This window comes from Neltuma alba, unplaced genomic scaffold (assembly GCF_004799145.2).
Source record: "Neltuma alba isolate B1F8T4 unplaced genomic scaffold, ASM479914v2 tig00012116_pilon, whole genome shotgun sequence".
Lineage (NCBI taxonomy): Eukaryota > Viridiplantae > Streptophyta > Magnoliopsida > Fabales > Fabaceae > Neltuma > Neltuma alba.
The window spans coordinates 850,475-872,540 of record NW_021636668.1 but is presented as its reverse complement, the minus strand read 5'-3'; the positions used below and the strand labels follow the sequence as shown (position 1 = coordinate 872,540).

The following is a 22,066-nucleotide window of genomic DNA, read 5'->3' as shown; positions in this document are numbered from 1 at the left end:
TGTGAAGAAAAGAGTCATATCTTAGTTCAAACTTCTGTATAATTAGTGGTTACAATACCTGGAGGATCCAGCCCAAATTGCAAAACAAAAAGAAATTAAGATAGGCACACTAACTATGGCAAAATACACTGTCAACCTAATAATACTTCACAGCGCAAACAACCCTAAAACAAATGGCATATGAGCATTTTCCAGCTTGGCCGGGTTGAAAATAGCAACTCCATAGACGTCACCTAAACAGCATGGAAAGGAACGTTACGCCTTGCCTTTCCCAGCTTGGAGCGACTGAATCCTTTGCTGCAATTTTAGGATCTGCGAGATTATGAAAAGAAAATGATACAATGAATCATCTGTTGATTCTTTTAAGTTCATCTTATCGACCATTCCCAAAGAATAACCACATATCATACAAGCCGTCATATTTTTGTTTTCTTAAAATGAGATTATTATATATACAAATCAAATTTCAACAAATAAAACAAACGTCCATATTACAAAGATTCTAGTTACTGGTCACAATCAAAGATCAAATACTTCAATATAGATCATAAGAAATGTGAAACCACAGCTAATAAACGGGCACAAAAGTAATATACAAACCGTTTCTTTCTTGCTATTTTGTTTCTCTTCCAGATCCTGAAGGGTAGCATCAAGACGCTTCCTAACATTCAAAAGGACCATTTCTAAATAAATATATGTGATAGTGATAAGAAAAACCGTAGTATGACTTTGAGGTACTAAAACTAGCTCAAATATGGCAAAATGACAGCAGTGAAAGCCACACCACGCAGCAACCTAGCAACAAATAATCTAGAAACGCATAAGGGGGAGAGAACTGATGAATGTTCACATATCTTCATGATTAATAATCATCGTGGGGTTGTGAAGCACCTAAGAAAAAATAAACTTCACAAGCCATAGTATTACAGTAATAAAAACAAGAGCCACCCGGGGCTAGTCCATGTGATGAAGGTAGGGGTGAGATGTGGAATGTAACTAGGGTTCCAAATTCCTAATATAACCAAAAAGTAATAAGACAAGAGAGTTTTATTTCCACATTGGAAGCACACTTGTCGAAACATGATATGCATCACAAATCAGAAAGTACAGTTCTAAATCATGAATGGTAAAACGTAATGAATTGTAAGATTTAATTACAGGTGAAAAATAACATGAAGACATACATGTATCCTTGCGATATGCCTTCATTACTCAAAATCATAAATCTAAGCTAAAAGTTAAGAAAGCACTTAAAAATAAGTCATAGATAAGTCAATAATCATATAATTGGTAAGCAACTGATGATTTAATTCTTGAAAGTATGAAAGCATAATGAAGAGGTGGCATCACAAAAGATGCAGAAGAATGGGATACAACGCTGTGAATTCACATAATTAAATACCCAAACTGACCCACAGCACACTATGAAGCAATAGGAAGCTACATGACAAAGGCTTCAGCAGATATGACACATCTAATCTAGGAAAAGGTCTAGTATACAAGTTTTATACAGGAAGAGAGAGATGGTTGGAATAAAAATTATTCAATAATTAGTAGGGGCAGCTAGTCAAATAGTGTTGTATTTGAAAGCTTAGTATTATTAGGTTGTCTGAGTTGTATATGGAAAACACATCTAAGATCATTAATCGTGATATGTAGAGAACGAGTCCTCGGATTCAGAAGAATTCAAGAGATTGATTGAATGTCAATGAGGAGGTTCTTTAGACATTAAATTTCCATGCAGTTTTCATCACAGCATTGAAGCAACTCACTACTGAATATCTTCTGACTGCTGAATTTGTTTCCCTTTCTCACTCAGACCACATTTCTGAAGCCTAGTACTCTAGACGGAGGAGTAGTTTCTCCCGTATCTACCTTCTTTTCATTATTTTCCACAATGTACAATCCTATAAAATCAATTGAACGCATGAGCAGCATAATCAACCAAGATGCTAACAATAAGTCTTACGAGGAAAAACTGACGTTCATGAATAACTTGCCCATTTTTCATTAGAGTTATTTTATCCACATCTCAAAAAAAATTACAATAATGAAGTCAACCCTATAAAGGAGTAGAGGTAGTTGTGTTCAACATCGTGAAATTCCACTCAATAATCTAGTAAACCCGTGATCACTTGAGCAAATAAGAAGATAATTAGAATCACAGCTCTAACAACCGCTAACTAGAAAAATAAAACAACACTTACAATTCAGCAGAGATATATTCAATTCTCTTGCGCACATTTGCATTGGCCTCAGCTAGGTCCTGCTTAACAAGTACAGGGCCAATCAACTTGTAAACATTTGCACCTTCTCTCAGCAAATCCAATTCCTGCCGGAACAGAACAGGTTACATATGAAAACACAACACACAAGAGCATTTCAGCACAAAATAACGAAATAAAAATTAAAAAAAGAGAGAGAGAAAGAAAGTAATAGATAGAGTAACCTATACCTTAAGGACAAGCTCGTTCTCCCCGAGCTGAATAGTATACTTCTTTCTCACTTGGTGATTCTTTGCAATATCTGATAGAATAAACAAAATATAACGAAAGAGAACATAAAAAATTGAAAAATGAAAATTGCAATAAATGGTGGAGGAATTAAAAAGCTTGCCCTTTTGAAGCTTGCTGAGATCGTTCGCTTTGTTTTCCAGGTCGCGTTGAGCATCTCGAAGGGCGGCAGACGAAGTCATCGTATCGGCGCGCTGTTCTTTCCGACCAATGTCCCTCTTTGTTTATTTAGATGCACTCTGATTAAGCCCAGGCTCAAAATCCTAGTCCGGCCCAACAACTATTGTGACGCAACTAAATACAACCCCTCGAATTATTTATTGGGCCGAAAATTTCCAACAGACGATTTCTACGGCATTAAAAAAAAAAACACACTTTTTCATAAAACAGTTTTTTTTGGGGAAAATTGGGGATAAATACCCCATTGAGAAATTAATTATCAAATGGGCTTTAGGGACTTTGTGCAAGGGAACTTTCATCGTGTGCAAGTGATCTTCGGTTTTGGTGCAAGTAATCTTCCATGTGCATATAACTAATCTTCTATGTACTGGCAACTAATCTTCCATGGCGTGCAATTGATCTTCCGTGATGTGCACTGATCTTTCTTGTGTGCAACTGATCTTTTAGGTCCCATTTGCCAATTAATTTCTCAATAGGGCATTTATCCCTAACAGGTCTGGATTCATTTATTCATGGTTTATCATTTTAATTATTAATAGTAATTTTATAAAATATTAAATTTGAATTATTAGAGTTTGATTTAATAGTTAAGATGAGAAGTTGAGAGAAGGTGGGGGAGAAAAGACAAATGGAAAGAGGCCAAATCTTAAATCGGTTGTTAAAATGCCAAAAAAAAAAAAGGTGAGGTATTTTCTCCCTTGGTTATATTATGGCAATATCATCATCATTTGATTTTCTTTTTTCAAAATTTGTCCTTACACCTTTTGATTTTTGGCCATGGCTGCCCCATTTGTAGGCTGCCGCCATCTGTTCACCGTGACGACTTTCTTCTATAATAGCCTGTTCCGTTCTTTTGAAATAAACCTCATCATGTTTGCTCTTTTTCAAAAAAATAAAATAAAATCATATAAGGCAAGCTACATAACATTTTATGAAGCTCTTCAAAGGAAACATCCTTTTACGTACTATGAGAGGAGAGAAAGGAGGAAATTTTGGAAAGAATAAGGCCAAAAGAGGGGAAAAAATAAAGGATGTGCTAGGAGGGAAGATGACAGTGGACAAAATTTTATGGGTGATGCTTTGTGGGCTCCAAATACGTCATATTGTGCTATTACGTAAATTAATAATTTTATTCATGAATTGTAACATTTAAATTATTTTTAATATTTGGAAATTTATGAATAAAAGTCGATCAGCCATATTATACATTCAACCCATTTAGATTAAGCTATATCTAGTACCATAAAATATTTTCTCCAGAGCATTTAGCACCCTGAAGTATAAGTGCATCCAATATCCTAAAATTTTTATTTTTTGTGCATATAATACTTTGAAATATTTTTTAATGTGCGTTTAGTATCTAAAATAAATTTTTTTGGTGCATGCAACATTAAAGCAAAAAAAAAACCTTCAAGGTGCTAGATATACTACAAAATACTTCGAGATGTTAAATGCATCTGAAAAAACATTTCAAGACGTTGGATGTATTTTAACTTTTTTTTGTTTTACAGTAAAAAAAAATATACAAGTGAGTTTAGTGTTCACCGGTGTTAGGGCGCAAGATTCGAACTCAAGAAGCCTTCGACTTCGAGCAAAAACAAAGCTCAAGAGGTGTGGAATCAAACACCAAACTCGGAAAAATGAAAATTTAAATAGAGCAATAAACCATCACACAACGCTTCACCTTTTCAGATTCTAAAAGAAAGTATTTGGCGAATAGTCCGATAGCTCTAGGAGAAGCACACATTACTTGCAGCATACTAGCTTTTGTAATAATAGTGGGTCGCCAAATAGGTCGGTCTCTTTTCCCTGAGGCTCCCTTGTGAATTAGGCAAAGCGTGGAGGATGATCCATCATCCATTACAAATAGAAACTTTCTAAAAACTCCTACTGTTATACCGCCTCTGTTCTTCATATAAAACTAATTAATTAATTTGATATATTAAAAAAATTAGTTAAATTAGTTATTTGTAATAAATATGTGTTGTCCTTCCTAAAATATTTTTGCTAATCAAGTGTATTAGCTAGAACTACCATTATCACTATTTTAAAAAACATAAATAAATATAAGAGACAAAATAAATTGGGATATTATATTTGACTAAAATAAAAGTTAAACTAACCTTTATATTAAAGATAGGGGTAGTATTAGTTTGTAGAAACGGCTCACTTATGCGGCAAATTAAAACTCCTGCGGGAATTATATAACTTGGCAACAATACTTTCTTGCTGCTATGCTTCCGCGTGCTTTTTGCTCGATTTATAAAACTGAAATATATCCATCGCACAGAAGAGGCAGGCTGGAAATCATCTGTATAAAAAGCCAGTTCATCAGCTTTGCCTCCTGGCATAAGACTCATATAAATACTGTATGCCAGCTTATCCCTACAATGCTGCAATCTTTTTCTTTCATCGCATTTTTTAGGGAAAAAATTGTTAGAATTACGTGCTTATCCAATAATTTCTTATGCTGCTTCATAATATTTCTATTAATTAATATCATTTTGTTCCTAGAAAAAAAATTAGTGTCGTACTTGATAAAAGGCATTTAAACTGTTAAATAGTTATTAAGTGTTAAGAATTTGAATGGTCGAGATTTTATATTTTATAAGAACATGGATAAAATTTTAAATTTTTTAAAAAGTAAATGAATGAAATTAAACTACTCTTCCGGTGCTTAATATAAGACTTAATTATTAAATTAATTTTAGTTCTAAATATAAGACCCATTTCTCATATTTATTAATTTTTTATAAATTACCCTCTATAGATATTTCCTCAATCATAATCAAGTAAATGAGGAAGGAATAATATTAAAAAAGATGATTATAGTGTTTTGAAAACAACATATTATATTTTTTATAATTAACTAATTTTTTTAATCTAATCAAATTAATTAAATATATCTTATATTAAGGATTGGAGAAGTATTAAATTTTATCCTCTATCGGTAATTAAAATAATAATAAAAATATTTTATGTAATAAAAATTAAAACTGTTGAAATTATAATCTCATGTTTGAGGTGAGGAGTGAATGGAAAATGGAAATGGAAAGACAAGAAAGCAGAGAGACCGTACCCCTGAGCGGCTGAGCCCCTGTGAGCACTGTCGAGTGCCGTAAAATGGGTGGTGTAGCGGGCCCGCCATGAGAACGGCGGCCTCAGAAAACGGAAAAGTAAAACTAATCATAATAAATTACTAATTTTTTAAATAAATGGATTTTAATTTAAAATATTAATAAACATAAAAAGGGACGAGGGTATCTCGATCGCGCATAAAAGGAGAGCCTCGCGTTCTCCCCCTCTCTACCCTCTTTGCCTCTACGCTCCTCAAAAACAGAGTATTCATATCAACCAAGAACACGCAATAGAGCGAGAGAGAGACAGAATAACTGGTGGCAGATGGCTCGGAGTTCCATGAGAATGAAATGGGTCTCCATTTTCGTGATTTTCCTTCCTCGTTTGGTTTTGAGAGCCATGGCAGATGATGGTAATGTCCTCTCCTTTAACTTCTCTGCTTCACAGTGTGCATGTCTGTGTCAATTCGGTGCTTTCCTTTTCCTTTTCTTGCACCAGAAGGAGTTTCACAGTGGGTTATACATTTTTTTGGGAGTATTTCCCCCTTTTTCATTGCTGAGATCTGATTCAAGTACCAGTTTCTCTTCTCCCATATGATACTTCTCATATGTGCTTCAATGTGGTTGCTATTTCTGCTATTTTTGGGGGCTTTTCTTTCTGTTCTGTTGCACCACACTCTGGCACCAAGTACGAACACTGTATGTATCTTGATTGATATTTGTAGTGTTGTTACAGTGTGTTCATGTTAAAGTGAATGTTTCTGGGTGTGGGTGGGGTATTGTTACAGTGTGTTCATGTTAAAGTGAATGTTTCTGGGTGTGGGTGGGGTATAGTCTGAGCATTTATATTTCCATGTGATTCTGCTTCCATTAATAACCAGTGGGGTTGGCTTGACTGAATTCTGGTGATCTTGGTTTGGACGTGGAAGATTAAGGATATGCGATTTGCTGTTTTGGGCTTGAGCTTAGTTCAAGAATCTAAGTCCTTGGTCCTGACCTGTAATTCAACTGGCCTTGGCTGAATGATAAGCGAAATAAATATTGAGTGACCAACTCGTCAAAACCCATATGACCACTTCTATGACCATGGTCACCAGGTTCAACCCCACTTGCCCACCTATTGATTGGTTTGCTCGTCATTTCTTACTCTTCCATCAACCCAGCTCCTTTGCTTCATTTTCACATTTTCCACCCTTTTTTAGGAACCATTTAAAGTAATGTGGTTTAAAAACTGTTCATAGTTTGAAAATGCAGAATATGTATAGTTCTAATAATAATTGTGTTAAAAAGTTTTTAAACATGCTTACGTGAAAAAAAAGAAAAGAAAAGAAAAGCTGTCAAACATTAGTAGAAAGTGAGTTGCTTTTTTTAAATAGAAAAATGGGAACATTAAGGCTGCCCCTAGCATGATGGTAGAGGGCAACGGTTGCCGAGCCAATAAGCATGTGGGTCCCAAGCATGCGAACTTTCCTGTTCTCCTAGGGATGCGAAATGACCTTATTGACATAAGGCTTCCCGCCAAATATCCCACGCCTTTTCCCACCGATTTTCAAGAAAAAGAAGGGGCCTTTCCGTAAAGCGGGCAAAGCCACGCCAGCTCCTAAACGGCGGTGATGTATCGTGTCGTCTTATTTTGGGGCCCACTAGCTCAACGCGGCTTCTGGTCTGTTTCGTGTTGAGGCAATTGGACCACCGCCGCGCCCCCAATTTGTTGTCGTTAACATCTTCTCCCGTCGTTTTATGGGAGGGAATTGAGGGAAACCATAACCGTATTGAATGAAAATAGGAAGGTAACAGCTAACTCCTTTTGGTTCTTTCATTCTAGGATGGGCTCTCTCATACTTGAGGCCGATACTCGGATAAGCTTATCCGAATATCATACCCCTTGAAAATGATAGAATTTAATACCAAGACCAAAAATAGAAAATGTGAAAAACATAATAATATATATTAATTGCAGAAGAGCAATGGCCAAACATCTATCTATCTCTGGAAAAAGATAAAAAAAAAGAAAAAAAAGAAGCAAGATTATTGCGAAAGAGCATAACCTAATAATTAGAGATATATTCTAACTAAGCTCCTTTATTAAGCTCTCAAATATTCTGTGTTAGGTTTCTTCATCTGAAAGTATGGTATGTTGGAATGTTAATGACGCCATCGAAGTTCAGTGTCCATTAAACTATATGCTTGATAGATGCCAAATTCTTTGTCTCTTCTTTAAGCCAAATTTGATTAGATGAAGATGGGATAATTAATCCACAGCTCTTTATAGTTTCAATTAATTTTGAATCAGGTCCTTATAGTTTTTTTTTCTTTTTATCAGGTCCTTATACTTTCACCTGTTTTTAATTAGGTCCTTGTATTTATTTTTCTTTTTATCAAGTACTTATAAGTTCACCTTATTTTTAATTAAGTCCCTGAATTTTTTATTCTTTATTTTATAAATTCTAATAGTACTATTATATAAACATAAAATAGTATATATTATTTAATATTAGTTTATAAACAATAATATTCTAAAGATATTGAATTATTATAATGATTTTAATTTTTTCAGCAAAAAATTAATTGTTCTAAAAAATTTTCCTGAATTAATTAATTCTATTACTTTTTATTACATAATTATTAATTTAATTTAATTATTAGTATTTTATATTTCAGTATTAATCTATTTAATTAAACTTATATTTAATTAATAAATAAAAATTAAAACTACATGGACCTGATTAAAAATTTAGTGAAATTATAAGGACTAAATTAAAAGAAAAATAAATACAAGGACCTAATTAAAAAAAGGTAAAAGTATAAGGACCTGATAAAAAGAAAAAAAACTATAGGGACCTAATTCAACATTCATTGAAACTATAAGGTTTTGCGGATTAATTAACCCGATGAAGATTAACAAGATTCTCATGAATTGAATTTTAGCTCCAAGGCATTGCTTTTGATTGCTTTAGTATGGATATGTAATTATGGAACATTGATGCATTTGAAGGACAATAACGTTGTGTTAATTGTATTAGAATTGGATTTCTGATAAATGGGGAAAAAAAAAAACGCAGGATTGGTGCCGAACGGGGATTTCGAGACGTCTCCATCGAACGGCTTTCCGAGCGAGGCCATAGCGGAGGGCCCCACCGAGATACCGATCTGGACGTCGACGGGGACGGTGGAGCTAGTGCGGTCGGGGCAAAAACAGGGTGGGATGATCCTCATCGTACCGCAAGGTAGGCACGCGGCGAGGCTTGGCAACGACGCTGAGATCAAGCAGGATCTAACGGTGGAGAAGGGCTCCATCTACTCCGTCACCTTCAGTGCGGCTCGCACGTGCGCTCAGCTTGAGTCGCTCAACGTGTCCGTGCCACCAGCATCACAGACCATAGACCTGCAGACGCTGTACAACATCCAAGGGTGGGATCCTTACGCCTGGGCCTTCAGCGCCGAAGGGGATAAGGTTAGTTTGGTGTTCAAGAACCCCGGCATGGAGGATGACCCCACCTGTGGGCCCATCATTGATAACGTTGCTATTAAGAAGCTTTTCACTCCTGATAAGCCCAAAGGTAGTACCCCCTTCCTTCCTTGCACCGTTTCTCGTTTGCCCACAATAAATTTGTGGACATTGTCAACTTCTTGACTTTTGCAAGCTTACGTAGTATGCATAATTCATGAGAATTAGGTGGGATTAAAAGGAGTTGTTGGGTTTTTTAATTGCCATCAACTGTAATTGAATAGAAATTCTTAGGGGACTAGAAGTGAATAGAAGAAGCTCGTCCTAGTATAGTAGATGAAGCATTGGATTCCATTAAATGAGATAATTTATATGGTGTTTTCAATCATTGATTCTCTTTAGCTACTTTCATAAATGAGTAGACCTCACCAAAGCTCCTTTTTGCTCATTTTTCAAACTTAAAAGCACACCATTTGGTAAAAATCAATTCACCATCATTTGCGGGGTGAATTTTGAAATACTAATACACTTGTTATGACCTTTACTTGTGTGTTGAACTGTGCAGAAAATGCAGTAATCAATGGCGACTTTGAAGAAGGTCCGTGGATGTTCAGAAACACATCCCTGGGAGTATTGCTCCCCACGAACCTGGACGAAGAAACATCTTCACTACCCGGTTGGGTGGTGGAGTCGAACCGGGCGGTCCGATACATTGATTCGGATCACTACTCGGTCCCACAGGGGAGAAGAGCCGTTGAGCTTGTGTCAGGAAAGGAAGGCATAATATCTCAAATGGTTGAGACAACACCAAAGAAAGACTACAGACTGAGCTTCCTGTTGGGTCATGCCAATGACAAGTGCAAGCAGCCTCTTGCTGTTATGGCCTTTGCTGGCGATCAGGCTCAGAACATTCATTACACCCCAAATTCAAACTCTACTTTCCAAAGTGCAAACCTCAATTTCACGGCCAAGGCTGAGAGGACCCGAATTGCCTTCTATAGCATCTATTATAATACCAGGAGTGATGATATGAGCTCTCTTTGTGGGCCCGTGGTCGACGATGTCAGGGTCTGGTTTTCTGGGTCCACAAGAAATGGGCTGGGCTTGGTAAAGCTTGGGCTCTCAATTTTGGGCTTACTTTGGGTTCTGGCATGAAGGGATGGGTTGGGGTTTGGTTTAAGTAAGAAACTTGGCAATGTAACATGCTTTGTTGGCTTTTAGAGTTGGGAGGTAATAGTAAAGTCCCACGCCAATGTGTTGTACGTGAATGTCGTATTTAGTTTATTGTATTTACCAAGAGAAATGAAATGTATTGGCCTTTACTTTATGCTATAGTTTTGTTTTGTCTATGAAGATTATATTATTTCCTCCAGTTGAACGTGCATCAATGAAAACTGGCAATCGCGTGAACTCTACTCTAGGAGTGCTGCTTCTTCAGCCCCTTGTTTATGGACTGGGAGACCACTTTCTTTTACGATAAAGACTAATCTCATTTGCAATATTTAAACAAACCATTCAGGTTCATCCAAGTGGGTGTTAGCTAGTAGGATAGCTGAAAGTTGATAATGCAGTTTAGCTTAAGCTTTATGCAGGCTGGCTGGTTACAAGTCACGGACTGCATTTGGAAAGAATCCGAGATACATATAGACTTTACCCTTTGGTGATTTTACAAATCGAATTGCGATTCTGGAATTGTTGGGTGCCTTGAACACTTTGTTTTAAATATTATTGAAAACTTAAGGAACCAGGATCATGTAGATTGCCTTGTTTTTAGCTCTCTTCTTTAAAACGTCATTAGAGGAGAAATTACTAAGATAACAATTAGGGAGAGGGAGTGATAGCACTATTGGTAGATGAATAAACTCCGTAAATCCACCCTAGCATATTGTTGATCCCACGCGTGCCCATTTTCAATACTCTTCAGAACGTCAGCTCGTCACCCAATTTTACCAGCCAACATTTCGGACAGATTAGATATTAACCACTTTAATCTGGTACCAATCATACCATGCTTCCGACATCTAATGAGATGCTGGTTAATTTTAACCACAAAGCTGGGTGAGATTTATATAGCATTGACTAAGCCCCGACTAAAACAATAAGACTCCAGATTTTTGATGCTTCGAGCGCTAAGGCAGACTATTCCCACGTCGCAATAAAGGAGAGCTTTACGTGCAATAAAGACCTAAAACTAACTGGAGCAGATGGTGGGAGGGGATCATCGGATCATAATGAACCTCATGATGGACAAGTTTAGGTACAAATCGTCGTCAAGCCAACTTTCAATACCAGCCAGAACCACCCTATCAATGATGCAATACGCAGAAATTGGAACAGTATGCAACTATGACATTTTAATTGACTCAAGCAAAATCCTTGGACAAGACAATAGTCGAGAAGTTCAATATAATTCCAAAATTGACGTCCAACTTAACCTAAACCTCATCATGATAACATACTGTCTAGAAAGTAAAAGAAAGCAATATAGCCACGAGAAGAGCAGGCCCCAGCATATACCATGATTCGCTTTAAAGCCTTCTACCTCTTCTACCACCCTTTCTGCGAGTGCTATCAGAAGGAATTGGAGTCACATCCTCTGAAAAATGAATATCACGTGTTAAGTTACAGCCACATTACAATTCTAGAGCTATACAGTAAGATTTCATTCCATTAGAGGTCATTCATTACCTATGCGACCAATTTCATTCCAGAACGAGCAAGGGCACGTAGAGCAGACTGAGCACCAGGACCGGGAGTTTTTGTCTTGTTTCCACCAGTGGCCCGGAGCTTGATATGAAGAGCAGTGATGCCAAGTTCCTGTCCCAGAATGTTTCGACTCAGTCAATGAATATGTATTCATATCTAGCTTATTACTTAATTACATAACATATTATTAAAATTAATATTTGCATCATAATTTTACAGTGCGACCAACTGAAATAACAAAAATTATCAAGAAAGTCCCTCAAACCTTGCATCTAGAAGATACATCCTGCGCAGCAAGCATAGCAGCGTATGGGGAAGACTCATCCCTGTCAGCTTTAACCTTCATTCCACCTAAAATCATGAGACAGATCACGAGACCCCAATAGTTATCACATGACCATGAAAAGAGAAATATACCTAATGATAATCCTGAACAGTTAAGACAGATTTCCAAGTGAATAATGGGCACGGTAATATGTTGTGTTGATAACAAAGCTGGCATAGGGTAAAACACTTCAATTAAATGCTAGTCCTACAGCTCTAAAATGTATAGACATAACAAATTGATCAATTATGAGAACACTCATAGATAGCGCAGTTCACTCAGCCCAGCTCTTTCTAGTTAGTATAAAAACTGGAAATAGGAATGATGGCAACTAAATGGTAATACTCGGTTCATTACATCCGAAGAACGAATAAGGAACAAGCTTACCAGTGATGCGGACAAGCGTTTCTCTCCCGGACAAATCAGTCACGTGCTGTGAACAATTAAAAAAAAAAATCAATAAAAACCTGACTTAAGCAATCCAAATCTACAAAGGGTAAAATCTTCTGTTAATACTCACGATGAAGGTGTCGTTAAATGATGCATAAATATGGGCTACACCGAAAACATGTTCACCATCTCTTACAGTTGGGCCAAGGGTGACATTCTCTTCCTTTGGCTCTCTTACCTTTCTCCTTGACTACAAAACATAAATAGCAAATTATAATTGATCCCATCTTGCGCGTCTTAAACAGAAACAAAATTAAATCTCAAGACTTCAGCTTTGATCTTGCTTTTCAAAAATATGGAGTGCTCCACCAGACCAAATATATCAGTTATTTAACCACATTAAGGCAAACAGCTTCAAGAAATCAATGTCCGCTCGAAGAATTTGCGACCGCGTCAGGTTTAGCAAAATATATTACTTGTCTCCTCTACTGCTGTTTAAATTCGTAATAAATTGGAGAAACCATGGCACATAAAATGGATTTATTGACATTGCAGACAACCCAGCATTCAGAGGCTAAAGATTATCATTCACTATATAGACTAAAGTGGTAAACTTTTATCGATCGATTCCCTCAGACATGTCAAACTACACAATTGGTAGTTCAAACATTAAGTAAGACAGCATGTGCACGAAAAGGAGATAAAAAAGAAAATGAGTCGCAATGCGATTTCCTTACCATGGTTGCGAGACAATGAGGTCGGACGCTAGGGTTAAGGTTGCGGAGTCGCTCCTCCTGCTTGTTCTGAGAACCGGCCAAGTGGGAGAGGAGGCCGGCTCCTGCTTTCGCTATATAAAAGAGGATAGACAACGGACTAGGGTTTTGCAGGAAAATAACAAAATTTGCTGAACTGCCTTTCAGGTTAACATAATTTCTTAACGACTCATTACTTTTACTATTTTTCCACTTTCACTCCCCTGTGGTGGGTCGTTCCTTTTTGGGCCAGACCCCATAGTGGGCCGTTAAGCTGGAAACTTTGGCATGGGAGAAGGAAAGAAAAAGAGGGAAACATAAAAAAATAATAAAGATCAAATAAAAATTTGTAACCACACTTTTTTAATTTTTTTAAATCGAGCTCATCCTCTCTTTTTATTTCTCTCGTATCAAAAGGTTACTCAACCTTATTTTTGGTTTCTAGCTTTTAAAACTCATGTTCACCCAAAAAAAAAAAAAACCCATTGTGTAATACTACGTCCATGCCAAATACAAGGCATAATTCATATATTTAGCTAGACAGATACAGAGATACTAACAGGATTAGATATAATAAAAGAAACTAGCCTCTCATGACATTGATATCCTCGCTCTCATATTTTTTTTCCTCGTGAAAATTGTTCCTAGCAGATGCAATGGATATATTAGAAAGTCTTAGATGTATTATGTTTTTTTTGGACCAAATTAGATCTATTTTGTTGAACGCAAAGATATATATATACACACACACACACACTAACTCTTATTTTAATTATAAAATTTCGTTTATAGTTTATAAACAACATACTCCTCCGGTCCTTAATATAACACCTATTTAACTAATTTGATTATATTAAGGAAATTAGGTAAGTTAGTTAATTATAAGAAAAGTTACACATTTTTCCTAAAACACCATAATCATTTTTCTTATACCCCCTCTTCCTCTTCTACTTGATTATGGTTGAGGGAGTATTCATAGGGGTATTTTAGAGAAAATTGATAATATGAGAAATAGATCTTATATTTAGGACCAAAACCACTCATGAATTGAGTCCTATATTAAGGACCGGAGGAGTATTATAATTAGGAATAAAAAATAGTATAAAAGAATAATGGCATGCAAGGGTTTAGTTAAAAAATTTTCCCGTCAGAATTAATACATTTATTATATCTTTTTTCACATAGGATGTGGCGATGTGCTAATAGCTTGTGAAGACGGGAAAAAAAAATCCAAAAATAAAAAAGCTCACTGCGCGAAGGCTTCTTTCCCGAGTAGGGTTTTATTGGTTCCTACATAACCGTAACGAAATGCTAGGCTCTCCTTCCTTTCCTTTGACTGGGACACAGAGGAAGCCTTAGGGGTGTTTGGTTGGAGGGGAGGAGAGGGGAGGGGAAATGAACCCCTCCTCTCATTTGGTTAAAAATTTTGGAGGGGAGGGGAGCTAAAATGTCCCCTCCCCTCTCTTCCCTCCCTCCATTTTGGCTCCCCTCCAAATTGGGGGTTTTTGGAGGGGAGCCAAAATTTTGGACAATTATGTCCTTATGGTTTTTTTAATATTCCACTTCTACCCATAAAATATATTATTATAATATTTATTTTAAATAAAAATATATTATTCTAAGTAAAAAAAATAAAAATATATACATTATTATAATTAAAAATATATTATAAAAATTATTTAAAAATAAAAAAATTATTTAAATAAAAAATTATAATATTATAAAATTAATTGTTTTTATAAATATATTATTTATTAAATATATTTTAAAGCTGGAAAAAAAGATAGCCTAAAGAAAATAAAATTTTATTTTTCTTAGAGCATATAAAATTTGTTAATTTGATTATTTTAAATATATTATTATATTAATTAGAATAAAAAATTACTATACTAATTTTTTAATACACATATTAACATGATAAGACTGAGTTTTTAATAAATTATATAATTTAAATTAAGATGTAAATTAATGTATATAATATATCAATAAAAAACATAAACTAATATGTAAGGGTAAAATAGTAAATTGATTATTACTATTCCTCCCCTCCTTTCCTTGAATCAAACAAGGGATATCATTAAATACCCTTCCTTCCCTTCCTTTTTAATCAAACCAAATAAGGTGAGGATGAAACCTCCCTCCCCTCCCTCCCTCAACCAAACAGGCCCTCGGGAGTTCTAGTCGTCCTGCAACCTGCTTTGAAAAAATGGTTACTTTTAGGGTGAGAAGGCTCATCTGCCTATTGAATCAAACTTACTGTTGTTGAATTTCTAATTCGTCAAGTGATTTATGTTCCTTCATGCCCAATTCATCTAATTGAAGCCTGACAATTATATAGCTGGCCATTTGAGATTTTGGTACCCTTAGCTCTTTCTTAACATTCTTTTTGGTTCGCAGTTCCATCAGTATCAAGTCGTTGGGAGGGCTCTCCCTACAGAATCGGATGAACACCCGAAAATTTACCGCATGAAGTTATGAGCCACTAACGAGGTTCGAGCCAAGTCAAAGTTCTGGTAAAGTGTTTTGTTCGTGATCCATATGTGGGTTCAGTTTTGTTTAATGCTTCAGCTCGAGAAAATGCTGAAGTTTATGCTAAGTGAATCCAATTCTGGTTCCAGCGGGTTAATCTGATATTTTGGATTGGCTGATCTCTTTGAACTAGGTATTTTCTGAGGAAACTGAAGAAGGTCAAAAAGAGCAACGGTCAAGTGCTTGCTATCAATGAGGTATGAGTTCACTTACGTGTCCTTCAATTTTTATGTTGTATGTATTTGCACCGTATCTCGCCAAGATCAACTTTTCTTTTGGTTAGATTCATTGCTTGAAAAGATTATTTTAGACGCCGTGCCATCTCTTTTCACGGTGGTCTTTATTATCTTGTCTAGTCTTGTTGAACTTGTACGCCAACTCCAACAAATGTAAAATGTGACTGATGTTAATTTATATTTGGTGTATTTTCTCGGCCGGAATTCTGTTTGGCGTATTAAATTTTGCTGTTCATGAATTATGGCGCCCATTTACTCCTGTGTGTACAGTTGGAAAATACATGCATGGTTTGATTTCAATCCAGAGTTTTGCCTTTGTGATCCCTGCTGCAAATGGATCAGTTATTAGCCAGTAATGACATGTCATTGCCTAGTTGTTAGAATATAATTATATTGTTTATTGTTTATATGGTTAAATACTTGTACAGCTGTATCATTTATATCTCCTCCCTACACGTGTATGGTTATAATTGTATAGCTCATAGAAACCCTATCTGTTGCGTCCTATATATATTAAAGGAATCTGAGCACAGCCGCTACAGTGTGCCTCAGAATATTCATTTATCCTCATTGTATTGTCTATTCTTTCTTGCTCTTTTGTCTATTCTTTCTCTACTGATGTTGATTTTGCACATTTATGAAATTAATTTATTAACTGTCTATTCTGTCAGGTCTAATGTTTTCCCTATGTAATCTTTTTGTTGAATTAATCTCATATTTTGAACTCTTTCTGTGTCCAAGAGTGTGGCTTGTTGCTGATTTCTAAAATAACCCTGAGGATATTAGAGATGAATACTAAAGTTGCTCGTAATTTGAGATGCACAGTATGGTTTCCATCTGCCACCGTATTAACCTTGAATTTATATATTTACCAAATTGTACATGTCTTGTTCAAGTGTTTTTGTGGTTCAATATCATTTTGAACCCTGACTTGTTTTCAATTGCATTAAGCCGACTAGTTTGCTTGCAGTCCACTATTCTGTGCCATATATCTTATTCTTGCATTTTTGCTACTTTGCTTCCCTTCTGTACTTTCCTTTTATTTCTGGTAGATGGATATTAAAAAGGGACGGAATCTTAATGGGCTTTTTTGATTTTGAATTGCTTTTGGGCATTATCGATTTGGAAGTATGCATGCTTGCATGCTGTTCATCCATGCATCTTGCCTGTGTCGAAGTAATCTTTACCCTTCAGTTGACTTTGAAGTACATTGTTAGCTACAGCTTTCTTTTGAACTTAAATCTCAACATGCATTGAGGTTTTATGCTATTGATTGTTTGTTTCTACGATGAATATTAAAACCCGTACATTTTTATCAGACCAAAAAAAAAAAAAGTTTAGTTATTTAAGTTCATGTAGTTTCTATTGCTCTCAGATCTTTGAGAAGAACCCAACAAAGATAAAGAACTATGGTATTTGGCTGCGGTATCAGAGCAGGACTGGCTACCACAACATGTACAAGGAATACCGTGATACCACTCTAAATGGTGCTGTGGAGCAGATGTACAATGAGATGGCTTCCCGCCACAGGGTCCGGTCCCCCTGCATTCAAATTATTAAGACCGCCACGATCCCAGCAAAGCTTTGCAAAAGGGAGAGCACCAAACAGTTCCACAACTCCAAAATCAAGTTCCCATTGGTTTTCAGGAAGGTCAGACCACCCACAAGAACGCTGAAGACCACATACAAGGCATCAAGGCCCAATTTGTTTATGTAATGTGTAGGGCGGAAGAGAGTAAGACTTGGGGCCTTTTTTGGCAGAAACGCCCCCTTATGTTCTTGCTTGATTTTGTTGAGAATTATAGTACGCTGTCATTGGATTGTAGTCTTGTTATTTTTATATTTTTATTGGATATGATCTTAATCTTTTCTATAACTCAGTAGAAAGAAAGGAACATAAATTTTTGTCTATCTTGGAGTTCTACTAATAATCACAGATGAAATCAAGCTCTCACATGTATGCCTTTGTGTTCTGATGGCTCTGGATCTACATATAAAGTGCTGGTGGTGTGGCTCCAATGCCTTTTGGGAGCAAAGGGAGACAGATGGCAGTGCCACTGCATGACTTAAATTGGCAACAATATTATGGCGTTGGCGGCCGCAGATTGAGAATTGGCAACCACCACTCCCTCTATGGTGTTGGTGCCCATTAATTAATGCCACTCTCGTCCTCATCATTGTTCCTGCCAATCCCATTTGTCCCCTCTTCCTCTCCTAACTATTACCGTATCATCTTCATTCCCACATACATCATGTGAGAGCAAGATATTAGTTACGGAATAAATGGATATAACGGAATTGTGCTCAAGATAGGATGAACTTGATCTATTTTCAAACCAGGCTATGTTAAAACTTAGGTTGAGATGTATCTAGCACTTCGAAGTGTGTTTACAAGTATATTTAGTATCTTTAAGTATTTTGTGATGTATCTAGCATTTTGAAGTTTTCTTTTAAGTGTGTTCAGCATTTTAAAGTATTTTTTATACATTCAGCATGGGCATACTGATTTTTTTTTTAGGTATGTCCAATACCTAAAAATATATTTTGGTCCATCCAGCTTCAAGACCAAAAAAAAAAGAACTTTAAGGTGCTGGACGCAACTAAATATTTTGAAGTGCAGATGCATTTAAGAAAATGCTTTATGGTACAGGATGCAGTTTAACCCTTAAAGCTTTTTTAAAACTTTCCAAAGGACTGAACTTATGTGCCATAGTGTAAGGGGTCATGAGCTTTTTACACAAGACCGAGCGACCGAACTTATGCCATCACAAGTGTTCGTTGGTGCCTGTCACTCTAGCGATTCCAAGCCAAGGTTAGCAACTAAAATTGCTTCGCGTGGATGACGCTATCATGTTTATTCACGTAAACTATATATATAGGAAATTGAATTGAAATTGAAATAAAATATATTGGAGCCAAGATAGTAGGATTTGTGAGGAATTTTGTGGTCTTGATTCTAGAAGTGATCCTTTACCGTGAGAATCTATTTCTTTTCTCTTATCCAAATCTAACAAACAAAATTAAGCTGGAGAGAGAAGCAACTACTTTTAAACAAATTTCTGTTTATAATTTATAATTTTAATATTTTACCTTTACATCACCTGAACTTTTAAATTCACAAGATTTACTGAATTCACCCAACGCATCTTTTTATATATGTGGGTGTGAAACAAGTCAAGATACATAACTAGTAATTATATCAATTCTGCAAATTAAAAAGAAAAAAGGTACGAATAAAAGTGATAAATAATTAGCGTAGAGAGGAATAATGGTGGGTTTTGACCTTTGTCTTTGAATCTTACCCTCGTTTACCTTTACAAACTGTCCACCTCAAATCAAGCACCTTATGCACCCATCGGATTTTGACCATTTATGTTTATAATTCAACGAGTCCTTGACACTAGACAGTGTGTGCATATGTCAACGAACCCCACATTTGAAAATGAGATCTTACTCCTCCCTCCCTTTTCTCTTTCATCTAAACTATAATCAATACATACATCTGTTCAACTACCCCATATTGGACGTGTTTATGGGTTTTGTAGCCACTGCAGCAACTTTTTAGTATTCAAATACTAATCCTCCTTTTAGCTTCTTTATACAAAAAGTGCATGCAGTGTCTTCACCACACTTCAAAAGCTCTCTCTACCATCTCAAGAACAATCATATATAAAGCATCTTTAACTTGAAGCGCACACATAGAAGAGGAGTACTGTGATTATTAGTGGGGCTTGTGCTGCTGTTCTTATTTGTTCTGAGGCATTGAAGAATGCATATTTCCTGGAGGCAAGTCTGCATTTTTATCCTTTCATGTTATGTTTCTGCTCTTCCTTTCACTGAGTGTTCATTCCTTAAGGAGGTGAGTCAGTCTGGCAGTCACAAGAGCTCAAATCACAAAATCAACAAGGTAAACCAACTGAACAATTGCTTCTTCTGCTTTTCCTTCTTCTCTTTTCTTCTAGAGATGACAGATTGTATATCGGCAGTATCAAATACTATTTCGCAAAATTTATATCTGAAAAAGCCTTCGCTACTATTTTCCTGGGATAAACTGGTAAGCTGCAAATGCCCGTGTAGAACCAAACATGTAGTTAATCAACTAGAAACGTAATAGGCTTTCTAATGCTGATACGATAAGTGAGTGTCTAACTACTGCGAGTTAATTTAGCAGATCAATTCTCAGAAGACATCTGACATAGCACTTCATGGATTGCTACTGTGGGCTTCGATGGGATTCTCAATGCCATTAGGGATACTTACTATCAGAATGTCAGGTAGAGAGGGGAATGGATCAACAAGGAGTAGGGTCCTCTTTTATCTCCATGTTGCATTTCAGGTCATAAATTTCTCTCTATTTGTTCTTTTTTTCCTTTTGCTGATAGCTCCCTATTAGTTCTTGTTATTTATTTATTTTTACTGATAAATGTTAACTGCAGTTAAGCTGCAGTGGTAATTGAATTAATTTGAGTGAAGTTAAAGACGCTTCTTGGAAGTTGCAGGTTGCCATCATTCAAGTTCTGATCTTGGTTTAAAACATAATCATTACCCAACTTTAACTTTAGTTAGTGATGGTCCGCCCATAACTTTTTTTAAGAATTCATATCCACTTAGACCTCAACTGTGACATTATTACTTAGATTTGCTTTCATTCATAGTTTATGATTTTCAGTTACAAGTAGCTGGTAAAATCACTGTTCGTTAACTAAATTGATTTTACAAGTCATGGATATTTTAATGCATCTTTATTTTTTTATCCTCTCCTTGATTGCATAAAGCTGAACACTTCATCTAAATTCTAACAGATGCTCTCAGTGCTTCTTGCTACAGCTGGAGCTGTCATGTCCCTGAAAAACTTGAGAATTCATTTGATAACAACCATCAAAGAACAGGGCTTGCACTTTATGGCGCTATATTGGTTCAAGGTTTGATAGGATTTTTCAGGCCTCACAGGTTGATTCATCAGTGATATCCATCTTCTCACAAGTTTCCCTCATGACTATCTTTGCATGACCATAACCCTTTATTGCAGGCAAAAGAAAGAGAGGACTTATTGGTACTTTGTTCACTGGATATTAGGGACAATAATCTCATTGGTGGCGATCATCAACATTTACACAGGTCTCAAAGCCTACCATAAGAGAACCTTAAAAAGCATAACGCTTTGGACTATCCTCTTCACAGCACAAGTCTCTTGCGTTGCATTGATTTACCTCTTACAAGACAAAATGGAGTACATAAAAAGCAAAGGGTGATTCCAGGCACAGAGTCAACTGCGCCTTCTGATCAAGACATTCCTCATTTGCAGAACCAGAATGAGTTATTACCAGTGGCGTGTGGGAAGAAAAATGCACTTGGCAACTTGTTTGACCAATAAAGGTTTTTTTTTTTTTTTAAAAAAAGAAAAACTGTCTGGGATTGGCTCACCTTCACAATATTTTTTTGGGGTCTGCACTTTGTGCAAGTGAAGGTAGTGGTTTTATGAAGAGCATTCTTTAAAAAGTAAGACTTTATTTGCGCAAGTTGCCACGTTTTCTTCTCTTTTTCCTCTCCTTTTTGTTATGGACATTCCCTTTATATGTAAATTGGAATTTTCTATGTGATAGTGGCAGTGGGATATGAACTGAATAGAATTGATTGATGATTGTGCGACTAGTTTGTGCACTGATGACTATATTTAAGTTGGGAATCAAATTTAAGTGTGTTCTAGAAAACATACGTGATTAATGTCTAAATTATGTATGGCTTTTGGGATATAAAAATTTTCTGTCCATCCACTATGTCACAGGGATTATGTAAGAGGAATATTTTAAAGGAATGACAGAATAGCAAGGCTTGAAATAAAAGCATGTGGTGTTTTTCATGAACTGGGTTGCCTTGCAATTGCATCTTCATGAACAAGCAAGCAATCAT

General features: G+C 36.1%; 3 protein-coding genes and 2 pseudogenes across 3 annotated transcripts; 3 read left to right on the top strand and 2 right to left on the bottom strand.

Moving 5' to 3' along the window:
- Window positions 1-2,752, bottom strand: LOC114722960 (prefoldin subunit 6). Its single transcript, XM_028909080.1, has 5 exons — window positions 2,617-2,752; window positions 2,456-2,526; window positions 2,208-2,332; window positions 601-661; window positions 1-312 (listed from the first exon to the last, which is right to left on the bottom strand). Exons 1-5 carry the CDS (start codon window positions 2,693-2,695, stop codon window positions 256-258), a joined length of 393 nt encoding a protein of 130 aa, XP_028764913.1. The 5' UTR covers window positions 2,696-2,752; the 3' UTR covers window positions 1-255.
- A 3,255-nt stretch (window positions 2,753-6,007) lies between these two features.
- On the top strand, window positions 6,008-10,567 carry LOC114722815 (uncharacterized). The gene is made up of 3 exons (XM_028908917.1): window positions 6,008-6,183; window positions 8,833-9,330; window positions 9,784-10,567. The coding sequence occupies exons 1-3, from the start codon at window positions 6,096-6,098 to the stop codon at window positions 10,371-10,373; spliced, it is 1,176 nt and encodes a 391-aa protein (XP_028764750.1). The 5' UTR covers window positions 6,008-6,095; the 3' UTR covers window positions 10,374-10,567.
- An 859-nt stretch (window positions 10,568-11,426) lies between these two features.
- On the bottom strand, window positions 11,427-13,516 carry LOC114722958 (40S ribosomal protein S14-like; annotated as a pseudogene).
- A 2,277-nt stretch (window positions 13,517-15,793) lies between these two features.
- Window positions 15,794-18,067, top strand: LOC114722978 (60S ribosomal protein L18a-2-like). Its single transcript, XM_028909110.1, has 4 exons — window positions 15,794-15,904; window positions 16,054-16,117; window positions 17,286-17,361; window positions 17,532-18,067. The coding sequence occupies exons 2-4, from the start codon at window positions 16,113-16,115 to the stop codon at window positions 17,871-17,873; spliced, it is 423 nt and encodes a 140-aa protein (XP_028764943.1). The 5' UTR covers window positions 15,794-15,904; window positions 16,054-16,112; the 3' UTR covers window positions 17,874-18,067.
- Window positions 18,068-19,925: 1,858 nt separating this feature from the next.
- On the top strand, window positions 19,926-21,540 carry LOC114722788 (cytochrome b561 domain-containing protein At4g18260-like; annotated as a pseudogene).
- The last annotated feature ends 526 nt before the right edge of the window (window positions 21,541-22,066 follow it).